The 12267-nt window shown below is 37.9% G+C and overlaps 4 protein-coding genes across 5 annotated transcripts; 2 read left to right on the top strand and 2 right to left on the bottom strand.

Annotated features, from left to right (window-relative positions):
• Positions 1 to 954: 954 nt before the first annotated feature.
• LOC125951059 (kinesin light chain) lies at positions 955 to 3976 on the bottom strand. 2 transcript variants are annotated; one of them, XM_049679577.1, is made up of 6 exons: positions 3663 to 3975; positions 3281 to 3488; positions 2675 to 3211; positions 2366 to 2617; positions 1861 to 2292; positions 956 to 1730 (listed from the first exon to the last, which is right to left on the bottom strand). In XM_049679577.1, the coding sequence occupies exons 2-6, from the start codon at positions 3467 to 3469 to the stop codon at positions 1620 to 1622; spliced, it is 1521 nt and encodes a 506-aa protein (XP_049535534.1). In that variant the 5' UTR covers positions 3470 to 3488; positions 3663 to 3975; the 3' UTR covers positions 956 to 1619. The 2 variants fall into 2 exon arrangements, with proteins under 2 accessions (XP_049535533.1, XP_049535534.1); XM_049679576.1 differs by having other exon boundaries at positions 955 to 1730; positions 3281 to 3976.
• Positions 3977 to 4103: 127 nt separating this feature from the next.
• Positions 4104 to 5620, top strand: LOC125951061 (60S ribosomal protein L13a). Its single transcript, XM_049679579.1, has 5 exons — positions 4104 to 4211; positions 4365 to 4605; positions 4705 to 4850; positions 4969 to 5091; positions 5162 to 5620. Exons 1-5 carry the CDS (start codon positions 4194 to 4196, stop codon positions 5444 to 5446), a joined length of 813 nt encoding a protein of 270 aa, XP_049535536.1. The 5' UTR covers positions 4104 to 4193; the 3' UTR covers positions 5447 to 5620.
• A 108-nt stretch (positions 5621 to 5728) lies between these two features.
• On the top strand, positions 5729 to 7461 carry LOC125951062 (uncharacterized). Its single transcript, XM_049679580.1, has 5 exons — positions 5729 to 6167; positions 6230 to 6329; positions 6400 to 6566; positions 6651 to 6826; positions 6898 to 7461. The coding sequence occupies exons 1-5, from the start codon at positions 6123 to 6125 to the stop codon at positions 6911 to 6913; spliced, it is 504 nt and encodes a 167-aa protein (XP_049535537.1). The 5' UTR covers positions 5729 to 6122; the 3' UTR covers positions 6914 to 7461.
• Positions 7462 to 8261: 800 nt separating this feature from the next.
• On the bottom strand, positions 8262 to 12267 carry LOC125951060 (uncharacterized). The gene is made up of 2 exons (XM_049679578.1): positions 12182 to 12267; positions 8262 to 9772 (listed from the first exon to the last, which is right to left on the bottom strand). Exons 1-2 carry the CDS (start codon positions 12203 to 12205, stop codon positions 8474 to 8476), a joined length of 1323 nt encoding a protein of 440 aa, XP_049535535.1. The 5' UTR covers positions 12206 to 12267; the 3' UTR covers positions 8262 to 8473.

The following is a 12267-nucleotide window of genomic DNA, read 5'->3' as shown; positions in this document are numbered from 1 at the left end:
TAGCTTAGTTAGTGTTGTGGGAAACTAGAGACTTTCTATTTCGTCTGGAGTTATAAAATTTGACTTTGGGTTTAATCTGTTCATATGATTTTTCTCAATTTTTAACGGGTCAAATTACGAAATTTATAGCATTCAATTATCAATCAGCAATCCCGGTCGATTACCGGGAAGGATGCATAATTAAATCTGCAAGCAAAGTTTCTTGGTGTTCTGAAGTACTGATTAACACCAAAATGTTTTCTTAGTTTTAAAGTGTTATTCAAAAGTTAGTAACGCTCTTCGTCGTTCAAGCTGCTTATCCATCAGGTTTTGATTTTTTTTGTCGTTTTTGAAGACATTCTCAAACAAATTAGCAAACAAATGCACTTTGCAAATGCAAATGCACTAGTATTTTTGTTTTCGCTGCTAATCGAACGTTTGAGGCCATACCATCTTAATCCCAGCAATACTTCAAATAGCCCATTACTACGAAAATTTAATTTGTGTTCGCTGCTCCTAAAACTCTTGAATCCATGGCGTATTACACCACTATTACTGTGGTTCATTTGCAAGCTCATATTAATTTGGAAACAAACTCATTTATTAGCGCTCCTATTTTATCGATCAACCTGTTCAAAATAGTATGATCAAATGATGGGTGCATTTTAAGATCAAAGTGGTAGGTAAAAAAAAAATAATACCAAAACGCGTTCTTCACACTCCACCATGTTATGTTATTAAAGTTGGATAAAAAAAATGTGCATGTACAAGACGTAAGTTTGCAAAACGTCCTAGTTCTGCTATTTTATCGACCAATACTGTATTTTTAATTAGTTAAATAATTATTGAAAGTTAGTCTATATAACTATATTTACAAAGTACAGTATGATAAGCTTTATAAAAATGAACTTCTCTTCTTCTGCTCACATGTTTAAACTATTCAGACAGACCTGACCACCTGCCTGATGTTTAGTATAAAGATGCAGGTATACAGATAATCGGTGCAATTATAAAATTAATTTCCCATTTCGGTGAAGATAATTATTCGTGCTGTCAATCATTCACCCAATGTTTTTGATTTTCCCTTTTCGGAACTTCGGAATCTTCGAAAAGACAAAGGAAAGGTTGTTCGCTTCGTGTTCTAAATAATAGTTTAATGTGTTTTTGATTGACGTTTTTAGCCATCGTACCCGGTCTACACGAAATCCGATTTTGTAGTTTTAATCACAGAAATATTGAAAGACATGCTGAAGCAAATGATATATCACTTATTTATTAGTTTGGAAATGATTAAGTTACAGTTTTCAATGGTTTATTATATTATCAAAAGCTTTTTATGCTGCGTGTGTCTTTATCTAACACTTCAATCAAGTTACCTTGATATCTTTTCGCGCAGCAGCGAGAGCGAGTGCACAGGAATAAGCTGCACCGAAATCATTCATACTCACAGAGAGAAAGACACAATTCATCCATTCATGATATATCAAACGTACGATTAAAGCATTATGAAGTTCAAATATACTACAAACCCGCTAGTAATAGCAATATTGTTCATTTTAGTTATCAAGCTATAAATGGTTGTGATACATAATTCTGCTACGCATTCACATGTTTACCAGTTTATGTGCGAGCAGCACTGATTACTTATGAACGCGCTTATTATGATCCTCATTCTCTTCTTTGCTGTGGCCGCTTTTCTGCCGTTTGTTATCGTCCGCAAGAACTTTCGATTGTTTCACCAAGTCCAATGCCTGCCAGGAAGGAACACAGGTTAAACGATACGTTTACATGAATAAACATTGACAAGGAGTGCTGTGTTTAGCTTAACTTTAGTTTAGAAATGACCTTGTGGACTGTTAGATTCTGTGCTCATTTTCGTACCTCTTTTTTGCTACGAAGAGCGCAATCTTCCAAAGTATCAGCCGCTTCATATTTGCCTTGCCTTCTATACAGAGCACCAAGATTTTTAAGAGTTGTCGTGACTGTCGGTGAGTCTACTTTGGCAGCCTTATGCCATCCACCGTACTCACCATACGGGGTATTTTCACGATTCTTCAACTTGTTTTCCTCGCGCTCCTCTGCAACCTGCCAGATGGGCTTGTTTTCTCCATTTATTGCACCAAATTCTCGCTCATGGGCCCTTGTAAGAACCTCTTTGTATAGCATCTCCGCTTCCTTGTATTTGCCCTGTTTTAAATAGCAGCTGGCAAGATTGTTCAGCGTCTTCGCTACGTTGGGATCGTCGCCGCCGAGCTTCATTTCATAAATTTCTAACGCTCTTTTGTAGTACATTTCGACCTCTTCATATTTCGCCTTTAAAGATTAAGATGCAATGTTGTTATGGAATTAGTCATCTAAGATATGTTTTCAATTTGGATGAAAATACCTGGTTTTGACAGAGAAGAGCCAGATTGTTCAATTGCTTTGCTACATCCGGATGCGACTTGCCCAACACGTTTTCTCGTATCTCTAGGGCACGTTTACACAGCGGTTCTGCATCCTTATATTTGCCTCGTTTACCATATAACACTGCCAAATTGTTGAGAGTGGCCGCAACAGCGGGATGGTTTTCGCCAAGTGTTTTTTCGCGAATGGTAAGCGCATCGTTCAGCAGATTGGCAGCCTCTTTATATTTATTCTGAAAGAGATTGAATGTAGTTGGTTTGCTAGCATTCGCAAATCCATATAAGTTTACCTGATCGCGATAGACAAGAGCAAGAATATTCAACATCGTAGCAACGTCTGGATGATCATGCCCACTAGTTTTTTCGAGATCCTCAAGAGCTTGCTTACATAGAGGAACTGCTACCTCGTAGCGGCCTTGCGAAGCGTACTGAATAACTAGGTTGTGCAAAGTTCTCAGGCGTGCTGGAATCTCGTAGCCCGCATTCGCATGATTTGCGAACTGATTCGGAGGAGTCGGAGACATATTGCGCTCTTCGGTTTCATCTTCAGGAAAAAGTTCCACAACTGGATCTGTGCGAGACTTCTCCAAATGATCCTCGTTCTCCTGAATTTCGTCATATTTTTTCACTGAAGCCATAAACTCTAGATGCTTCTTTTCTTCCTCCAACTGCGCGACGCTCTGCTCGGAGGCCTGTAGTTTCTGTTGTGTTATGGCCAATTCATCACGCAACCATACATTTTCTTGGCAGAGTCGCTTCACTTGAGTGCGTAGTTTCTGTTTTTCTGCTTCAATGTTTTGCAGATGAGCGAAAAGCATCACGATAACCTGCAAACCGAAAAGCTAAGCTAATGAAATCCCATCCTCTTTGTAATGTAGTCATCACGTGGAACATACCTGAGCCTCACTCAATCCCAGTTCAATATTTTCCATATTTTTTCGTACAATTTCCATTTTATCAGGATCATTCTTACTTCCCTCCGCCAAGTTATTCATAAGTGTGACGTGCTCGACACGAAGCGCTTCCAATCCCTGCATTACGGTTTTGGTGTTGGAGACGATCTCTTCTTGAGCCATTTGCGTCATTGTCGTTTGTTCTGGAAGGCTGTGAATTACAAACATTTACTTTTAGTAACCTTCTAATCACTCTCCAACGTCTAGGCACATCGGCCACCAAAAAGTCCGAATAACCCGGACCGGAAAAAAATCTGCCCCAACAACGAAACTACCCGAGGTAGTCGCCACTTTCACTTTTTGTGCGTGAACTCATTTGGATCACCTTTTCGAGAAAACGCTTTCCGCGGTTACACTTTTGTACACAAGCGAAATCGTCCAACTCTTCTTGCTTGTGAAGAAAAAGCCAAATCAATAATGGTTTATTGCACTTCTGGATCAATTTTGCTGGTTACAATCGAACAAGCGCACGCTTTGCAGACGTTTCTTGCAATACGCTGAAGTCGTTTTCTGTTCCGTTTATTGCCTTTCAGTAAAAATCCAAAAAAAATTCTCAAATTCTATAAAAAGTGGACGAAAATGCGGAGAAAAGATGTTTAAATGCGAGTGTGTGACGTGCCAAAATGGTAAAAAAAATCCACTTTTGTGTTGACGGACGGACGGATCACAATTTGTTGCGGCCAGTGGGTACTGTCATGACAAGCGCTCATGAACCGGTTCTCCTAGCCATGCCGTTACCGGTTGCAAACCGGTTCCAGCCACTGAACTGAAATTCTTCGGAAAATCAAACGTCAAAGTCTCACTTCCGCTACAATCCGCCCTCTTTCCTTCCTTTTTGTGGCTGTTTGCGAAAGTGATGGTGCGCTCACGAAAGGTATTGTCTGATTTTGATTAAAAGAAACGAATAATTGAAGCCGTTTGCTATCTCACCGAGTGAGCGACACCAACAGAAAATGTTTCTCGCCCAGAAATAATCTTCAGCAAAGTAATAATTGTTATTTTCTACTCTTTGTGTTCTTGTTAACAGCCTATTTTGATTGATGGACGTGGTCACTTGCTTGGCCGGCTAGCCTCAGTCGTTGCCAAGCAGATCCTGTCTGGTCGTTCTGTGGTCGTTGTGCGCTGTGAAGATTTACAGCTATCTGGCCACTTTTTCCGCAATAAGATCAAGTTTTTGGCCTATCTTCGCAAGCGGTGCAATGTAAACCCGGCACGAGGTCCTTTCCATTTCCGTGCCCCGAGCCGAATGCTGTGGAAGGCAATTCGTGGTAGGTTTTGGCAGCGTCTCTTACTAAATATTCACACATATCCCTGCCGTGTGTCGCATCTAATACAATATTATCTACTCTGGTTTTAATGTGTTTTAGGAATGGTGCCACACAAGACCAAGCGTGGGCAGAATGCGCTGCGCCATCTAAAGGTGTATGAAGGTATTCCTCCACCATTCGACCGACAAAAACGCTTAGTTGTCCCGATCGCTCTGCGGCAACTGTGCCTACGTCCTGACAGGAAAGTAAGTCATATCGCTAGCGTAAGAACATCGCTTGGCGTGCTTTGAACTTTTTTGCTGAATTTTATCCAAAGAATGAAAAGTTTCGTCAATATCTTATATTCTATTTGTACATTTGTAGTATTGCAGCGTTGATCGCGTAGCCCATGAGGTAGGATGGAAATATCGCGACGTTGTCAACAACCTCGAGGCCAAGCGCAAGATTAAGGCACGGCTGTCATATCTTCATAAGAAAAAACTGAAGGTACAACATTGCAAGGACATTCCAGACTAGCAAAATGTTTCATCACTTTTTGTATCTCTATATAAACTAGAAAATAACCTGGAAAGCCCGGGTTGCTGTTGCAGACAGTATCAAGCCGCAAAACGAGGTCCTGAAGCAGTATGGATATCTTACATCTGAGTTTGAGAAGAAGTACACTCGTACGGCGTCAAGTGCTACCTCTACGAAACTGGGCAAGCGTGAACGGCAGGACCTATATCTTGCGGCTAAAGCCGAACGTAAAGCATCGCGACTTGAGGCGAAGAAATTGGGAAAAGTGGTGAAAAGAAAGTCCAAGGCCAAGGCAAAGGCTAAACCGACAGGAAAGTCGGCGTAAATAAATCAAAGGCATTCGATTGGACGGGATATGCTCCAGCATTCATAGGCGCTTACGTTTGCTAAGGAAAAAACAGCATTCCTGACCGTACGCGTTATAGCATCGAAAGTGTCATGGAAAAGAAGAAATAAGAAAATATATGTAACGCGTCTTGCATGCGGAAACTATATGAAATACCTTTGTCTACATCATGTTACGCAGGAATATGGGAATATCTTATCGAATTTTTAAAAAAATGTCCGGCTGCATGTTGATTCATTTTTCGTCCAAAGATTTAAAATTGTCCTGGTTTAGTCCATCGATTTACTCATGGACATGAGTGATACATTACTTTCCGAACAAAATATTATTTTGTTAAAAAATCTAGAACATTAGAAACAGGTCCTAATACCCAATAATACCGTTAGGCTTTCGGTACTACTGGGTTCCATGAAATATTTGCGATTATAAATGTAGATTTAAAGTCATGAGTGTCATGAGAAAACAGTAAAAGACTCTGCGCAACGCTCTGTCGAAAACAAAGGAATCCAGGAGAATATTCAGCATTGCGCTGACAATGAGGGGCGTTTTTTTCGCCATTTTTTCGCGATTTGACAAAGTGTTTGTGCATCATTCTCCTATAAAAGCAAGGGTGAATCGATCCTCAGACTCAGTCGCCAAGTAGAAGACTTACAAAATGGACTGCTTATTCCAACGCATGGAAGACCATAATTATTCTTTGGTACATAACTACCTTTCCCAAAGTTTTTTCAGTCTTAAACTATCAACTTTTGTATATTTCAGCTTACCGAAATCACCCATCAGGTGGTAGCTTTGGAGAAGACACAAAAAGATATTGAGGCAAAAGGAAACCCATCGATATGCAGTGAAATTGTAACAATGGGTAGGTATATATTTCATAACAGACCGTGTTTTGTTGATGATATTATATGTACGTTGCGTATATTCTGCAGGACGAAATGCCGCGATGCTTTCAGCTGAAGTCGAGATGACATTGATTACTTTGAAAAGTATTGGTAAACCATCCGTTGATATTTTAGATGAATCAGCAGATATGGTAGAAATGAAGCAACAAATACTTGAAAATATTAATGGAATTAAGAAGATCTGCCATGTACTAGTGAGTAAAATTATTAAGCTTATAAATATGCGTTTCGACAGTGAATTAATGGTTGTTGATTTTCTTGATTATCTGAAATTTTAGGAGTTATCTGAAATTGGAAATGAATCGGATTATTACCAGTCAATGGTTCGTAATTATCGTGTACAAAAAAGTTTAAAAGTGGTCGCCCTTCATGAGCAAAATAGTAAATTGCCGCCTCTTAAAATGGATGGTGACAATATGATTTATTACTTCAAAGATGTCGTGGACAATGCAAGGTAGTTTTATATCATAGTATGCCTAAATTGACCTTGAAATGATGATTTATTTCTTCCTATTTATATTTTAGGTCCAATAACATTTGAGAACCTGGTTTGCCGAAAAGGAATTGTGTTTAATTTCCATGAATGGATATGAACAGAGATTAGTAGTAGATAAGCGAATGACTAAGTTCATCAGTTAAGATTTAAACAATTGAAATTGTTATAAGATTGAATATCATATGATAATCTTTATAAAATGCTGTTTGCATTTACAATCTGAATACAATCAATACTATAATCTATACATCGAAACGAAAATTGCCAATCCGTTGAATCAAGAACGATACGAAATTTTATATACAGAGTTTTTTGGGGCTGGAAGTGCTTGGAGTTGGAGCGGCCTGGTTAGAATCTACTAACCCCTCGGGCAAAAGGGGGCTCCCATATAAAACAACTATCTTTCCATTCAATACCTACTTGGATGTAGCAAATCTTTTTATGCAATGCAAAGCATCGGAAAAAATAATAGTCGACTATGATTTTTTCTTAATTGATACGCAGTTTTTTTATACTGAATTCAAAGCTAAAAAAGACTGACAATTTAAGATCGATATCGACCTCAGCCAAATGAGCCAATAAATTATAAATTTGATAAGATATCAATCAACTCATTATTTTGCATCATCTTTTTCCACCAATTGAGCAATGGTTGCCACATACATTTTCCAATACAATAATCAAATTAAAAATTACTTTTATAATTAATAGAAGAACAAAGAAGCGCCCTTGAGAAAATCGGTAGCATGGAATCATCTATCGAAAAACAATATCAAGAAACCGCATAAGAAGAGATATATCAAGTGTTAATTTGAATTGAGCTGTTCATCGATACCATGCAAATGCCTAAAACATCCTAATTTTTTTTAACATTGCAGAGCATTGGTATATTGTAAAAATATGGAAGAATAACTTGATCGACGTCGTGCGCTCGGAGGACCATCAGCGTTATTAAATTGTGCGGCGGATACTAAAACAACACATGTCGTGTATATCGCAAGGTGTACGGAATGAAACCCTTGTCAGTTATGAACAAATCATAGTAGACTATGATTTTCCCCTTCGCATTGCATTACTACAAAAACATTTCTATAAATTACGATACAAAGAAAATTGCTAGATCCAAGTAAGCGCTGAATCCATGAAAGGCTGCAGAGATTTGTATCGGAGCCCTCCTTAACCCTATCCCTAACTCCTAAAACCTCTGTATGCAAAATATCAGCCGTTTTTAAGTTATAAGCGGAATAGAAGAAGAAGATAGAAGATAGAAAAGATTTGGGGAAGTATGCCGGATTTTTAGTAACTGTATAAGAATTAATTTTTGCATTAAGTTTATCTTTACAAAAGTAACAGTAAACAAGAGATATGCACTTTTTGTGTTGCTTATTATTTCAAATATATTTACAGCTGGTAATACTGTTTAAATACTTATCTCAATAATAATAACTGTTGAAGTGAAAATTAAATCTTCTGTGTGATACGAACTTTGAGTAAAACCTTAATTAGAAAATGTATACATTACACTCTCAATGTGTTGCTTATCTGGATCTAAATGGCTTGTTGCTAAGTTTATTATGTTAGTCGATCTTATTCGTTTTATGATTTCTAGAGCGTACTTGGATTGCTGGGATTGTTGCTGGATATGTTTTTCTCAAAAACTACTTTTCCATTATTAGCCTTTATGTCTACGTCTTTACGGTCCCAGTCGTGGTGTTCGTGGAGGTGATGATCATGATGATCTGGCGATGGGAACCACTCCGATATCCATACTGGTTTCCAAATTTTCTTCCAAGAAGGCAACCACGTTTCTTTGACGACGGGAACCCAAATTTGTTTCCAAGCTTCTTTCCATTCAATTTTTTTGTCTGGTACCCATATAAGTTTCTTACTAGGCTTCCAAATTTGCAACCAAGCAGCCTTCCATTCCAACTTTTTTTCTGTCCTCCAAATTTGCTTTTTTTCCGTTTTCCATTCTTCTTTCCAGGCTTCTTTCCATGCTAGCTTCTTATCGTCTACCCAAATTTGTTTTTTGACCAAGTGCCAAATTTGTTTCCAAGCCGATTTCCATTCTAGTTTTTTATCTGTCCTCCAAATTTGCTTATTTTCTGTTTTCCAAACTTTTTTCCAGGCTGATTTCCACACTAGTTTCTTTTTCCACAAATCATGACTAGTGTATTCCCATCCTTCGTGATCTTTGCCTAAAAATTTTTCGCCAGGAATACCAATTTTTATCCAGTCAGGATACCAGTATTGTTTCCAAACAGGAACTTGCACCTCTTTCCAATCAGGAACTTGTATTTCTTTCCAAACCGGTTTCCAAATCTGTTTCCACGCCGGCGCCTGTACTTCCTTCCATGCTGGCACTTTATGTGGTACCCAGATAGGTTTCCAAATCTTTTTCCAGTGTGATACTTGAACTTCTTTCCAAGCAGGTACCTGAATCTCCTTCCAAATTGGTTTCCAGATCTGTTTCCACGCCGGGACTTGAATATCCTTCCAAATCGGTATTTCAGTAGGAATCCAAATAGGTTTCCAAATCTTTTTCCAATCCGGCTTCCAAATTTGCTTGTGATCCTTTTTCCAGATTTTTTTCCATCCTTCTTTCCAGATCAATTTTTTTTTCCAGTATCCTAAATCATGCAGTTCGTCGTGGGTATCTAAGTGGTGATAATTATCATGAACTTGTTGACTTATTGCTTCATTGTGAAGCAAAGGAAGTGCGGTTGCATCCTCATACTGAAGATCCAATCCAATAGGTATATCGGAGTAGGGCACAGGATATTCGTACCCCAATCGTTTCTTATCTATACCGGGGATGTTTTGCGCTCCTTCAGCATTCTGGGCGATGATGGCTTTTGTAGTAACAACAGATATCAGGAAATGAATTATCAAAGCGATAATTAACTAAGGGGAGAAAATGAATTGTTAAGAAAACAAAATGTGTAATTAATATATACATATGAGTATATAATATATACATATATATATTGCGTAATAGTACTACCGTTGCGTAATAGTACTACCGTTAAATATTATGTTACTAGGAGAAAGTGAACATCATACTATTTCGTTGAATGTGTTAACCAGCGGTAAAAACAAGCGAATGCAAAGCCGAAACGCTAAGCTTGGTTAGATCGTGTGACATTCATTATCAACTTTCTGTGCTATAGTAATGAATACAAAAAAATATTTGATTTAGAAACTCTCTCTTCCTCTATCTTGTATAAGAGCTGTTTAGTGCCAATTTCAGCATTTTGAATTACTCGATCAGTTTAGAAAAAAGACAAACTTGACTGTAATTTACTGTTACAGAAATGCTGGGGCTTTACTAAATATCATCCAAACGAACTACAAACATTTGCAGACCATGGTGGCCAATAAATCTGCATAAAAGTGAAATTTTCGAAAATGTGATTACTGCAAATTATCATCAATTTTCCTAAAATAGTGTTTTGTTCTAGAAAGCGTTGGCGATGCGAAATAAGCTAAACATATAAATGTCTTGCTTGCATCTGTTGGTGTTTTTTTGAAAGGTCCTAGTTTGTTGATATTCTAGGCTAATCAAACTTGAAGGGCAGCTTACTGATTTAAAGCATTGTTTAATTTGAATGCTCTGATTATTATATTATACTTATTTATTTGATTATTTTATAGAATCATTAATTTTTTATGAGAAAATAACTTCTTGTTTTAAGTAATGCAAGCGTTAAAAAAGAGACAAAATTTGAATGGTGATAAGAAAAACTATAATAGATAAATGAGTTCGGTAAATTGCATTTGGAGGGTAATTTTATTCTGACAATTGCTCGTTTTAAAAACGCCGGAAATGGACATCATGTGGCACTTTTTGAATGCCAGAGACTTCTGTTTCGGCATCTACAGCATCTTGGCCCTAATAGACAATAATTAGAGCATCGAGAGATGGCTCAGTTCCGTACGGCCGACGCACTGAGCGCCAAGAAGCTCCAAAGGATGCTGAAGAGGAACACTGACAGAAAAATGGCTACACCGCTGCTTGCGATTGTCCGGGAGGTCGGTACAACTAACCAAACCTTGTAGAGGTACCTGACGAACATAGACATACATGTCAGGAAGGGGAAATACCGATGGTTTTGGAGCATCAGGTAATGTCACAGCGGCAGCATCTGAACAACATCGCCAACCCGATTTTCACGGCGAATCGCCACGTGGCGGTGGTGATGAACCGCGAAACTTATCTCATCCAGGGTGACTTCCATTAGAGAGCCACTTTTTATTTTACTTTCTGCACGAAGAAAGTGTGGTCCGGAGTGTAGTCTACCCACACACCAGCTTCCCCAAGAAGGTAATGCTGTGGATGGCAATCCGTCTTTGGCTCCGGACTGCCTGCTGGAGGTTGCGGCGTTCACCAAGGAACACTATAAGAACGTTAAAGCTGGGATCTGGCGGGATCTGGTACTCGAAGCGATCGTTATATGAGATGGAGTGGTTAATATCGATATGATACCCCAGTCCGTGAACCCGTCCAACGTCCCCCAGCTGCATCCCATCGAAAAATTAGGTGCAAACCTAAATCGTAGCATCTATTGCAACATTTTTGTGGCGAAAACGGAGAAGGAATTGATCCAAAAAGCACGAAAATTTCTGAAAAACATGTGCGCAAACGTGTTTTTAACCTTCATGTCGATAAATCCAGCTAACTACCGGAAGGGGAAGGAAGGGTTTATATATATATATATATATATATATATATATATATATATATATATATATATATATATATATATATATATATATATATATATATATATATATATATATATATATATATTATCTTTTTATCCCTATCTTGTATTGTTTTATTGTTCACGACTTTGCTTTATATTTAATTATATTTTATAGTAAGTTGAACTATTTGAGACTAATTTGAATATTAAAATATTGATGCGGTTGGGTATTTGGATAGTGCTAGTTCAAACTGCAGTGAAATATTTTATTTAAATGGGGATTTAACTTCACTCATTTTGATTACACTGTTACATCATGCTTTTCCACCACATTTTTCCATCCATCACACATTTCTTTATTTGATTCACATCAACTAATTCACTCTCACAATACGGATAAAGTAATTTGAACAAGTCACAAAACGAAATTTCAATTTCAAGTGGCGTATGACCACTTTTCAACAATTTTCATTTGCGTGAATAAAATGAATATAAAAGGGTTCACCTAAACTACAATGTACAATTGGAAAATTTGCAATTCATTCGCACATTCGACTTGTAGCTAAAAGATTCATTGTTACAAGTAAAGTAAAAAAAAAACACTAACTACTGTGTTCCTTCGGGGTTTCATCCTTCCCGAAGAAGCGACTATCGCTGACTTTGGACGGGTGTGATCTTCTCTTGAGTGTTGTT

This window comes from Anopheles darlingi, chromosome 2 (assembly GCF_943734745.1).
Source record: "Anopheles darlingi chromosome 2, idAnoDarlMG_H_01, whole genome shotgun sequence".
Lineage (NCBI taxonomy): Eukaryota > Metazoa > Arthropoda > Insecta > Diptera > Culicidae > Anopheles > Anopheles darlingi.
The sequence above is the reverse complement of the archived record's forward strand: the minus strand, read 5'-3'. Positions and strand labels throughout refer to the sequence as shown.

What these genes read in the sequence shown, in the direction of transcription:
- LOC125951059 (XM_049679576.1), bottom strand. Translation starts at nt 3,505, where the DNA reads ATGTTTGTAATTCACAGCCTTCCAGAACAAACGACAATGACGCAAATG. An exon ending in CTCTTGTCTATCGCGATCAG is followed by an intron (nt 2,618 to 2,674) that starts GTAAACTTATAT and finishes AATCTCTTTCAG; the next exon opens with AATAAATATAAAGAGGCTGC. An exon ending in CTCTTCTCTGTCAAAACCAG is followed by an intron (nt 2,293 to 2,365) that starts GTATTTTCATCC and finishes TAATCTTTAAAG; the next exon opens with GCGAAATATGAAGAGGTCGA.
- LOC125951061 (XM_049679579.1), top strand. An exon ending in GCTGTGGAAGGCAATTCGTG is followed by an intron (nt 4,606 to 4,704) that starts GTAGGTTTTGGC and finishes AATGTGTTTTAG; the next exon opens with GAATGGTGCCACACAAGACC. An exon ending in GCCTACGTCCTGACAGGAAA is followed by an intron (nt 4,851 to 4,968) that starts GTAAGTCATATC and finishes GTACATTTGTAG; the next exon opens with TATTGCAGCGTTGATCGCGT.
- LOC125951062 (XM_049679580.1), top strand. Translation starts at nt 6,123, where the DNA reads ATGGACTGCTTATTCCAACGCATGGAAGACCATAATTATTCTTTG. An exon ending in CAGTGAAATTGTAACAATGG is followed by an intron (nt 6,330 to 6,399) that starts GTAGGTATATAT and finishes TATATTCTGCAG; the next exon opens with GACGAAATGCCGCGATGCTT. An exon ending in AGAAGATCTGCCATGTACTA is followed by an intron (nt 6,567 to 6,650) that starts GTGAGTAAAATT and finishes CTGAAATTTTAG; the next exon opens with GAGTTATCTGAAATTGGAAA.
- LOC125951060 (XM_049679578.1), bottom strand. Translation starts at nt 12,205, where the DNA reads ATGAAACCCCGAAGGAACACAGTA. An exon ending in AACCCCGAAGGAACACAGTA is followed by an intron (nt 9,773 to 12,181) that starts GTTAGTGTTTTT and finishes TTCTCCCCTTAG; the next exon opens with TTAATTATCGCTTTGATAAT.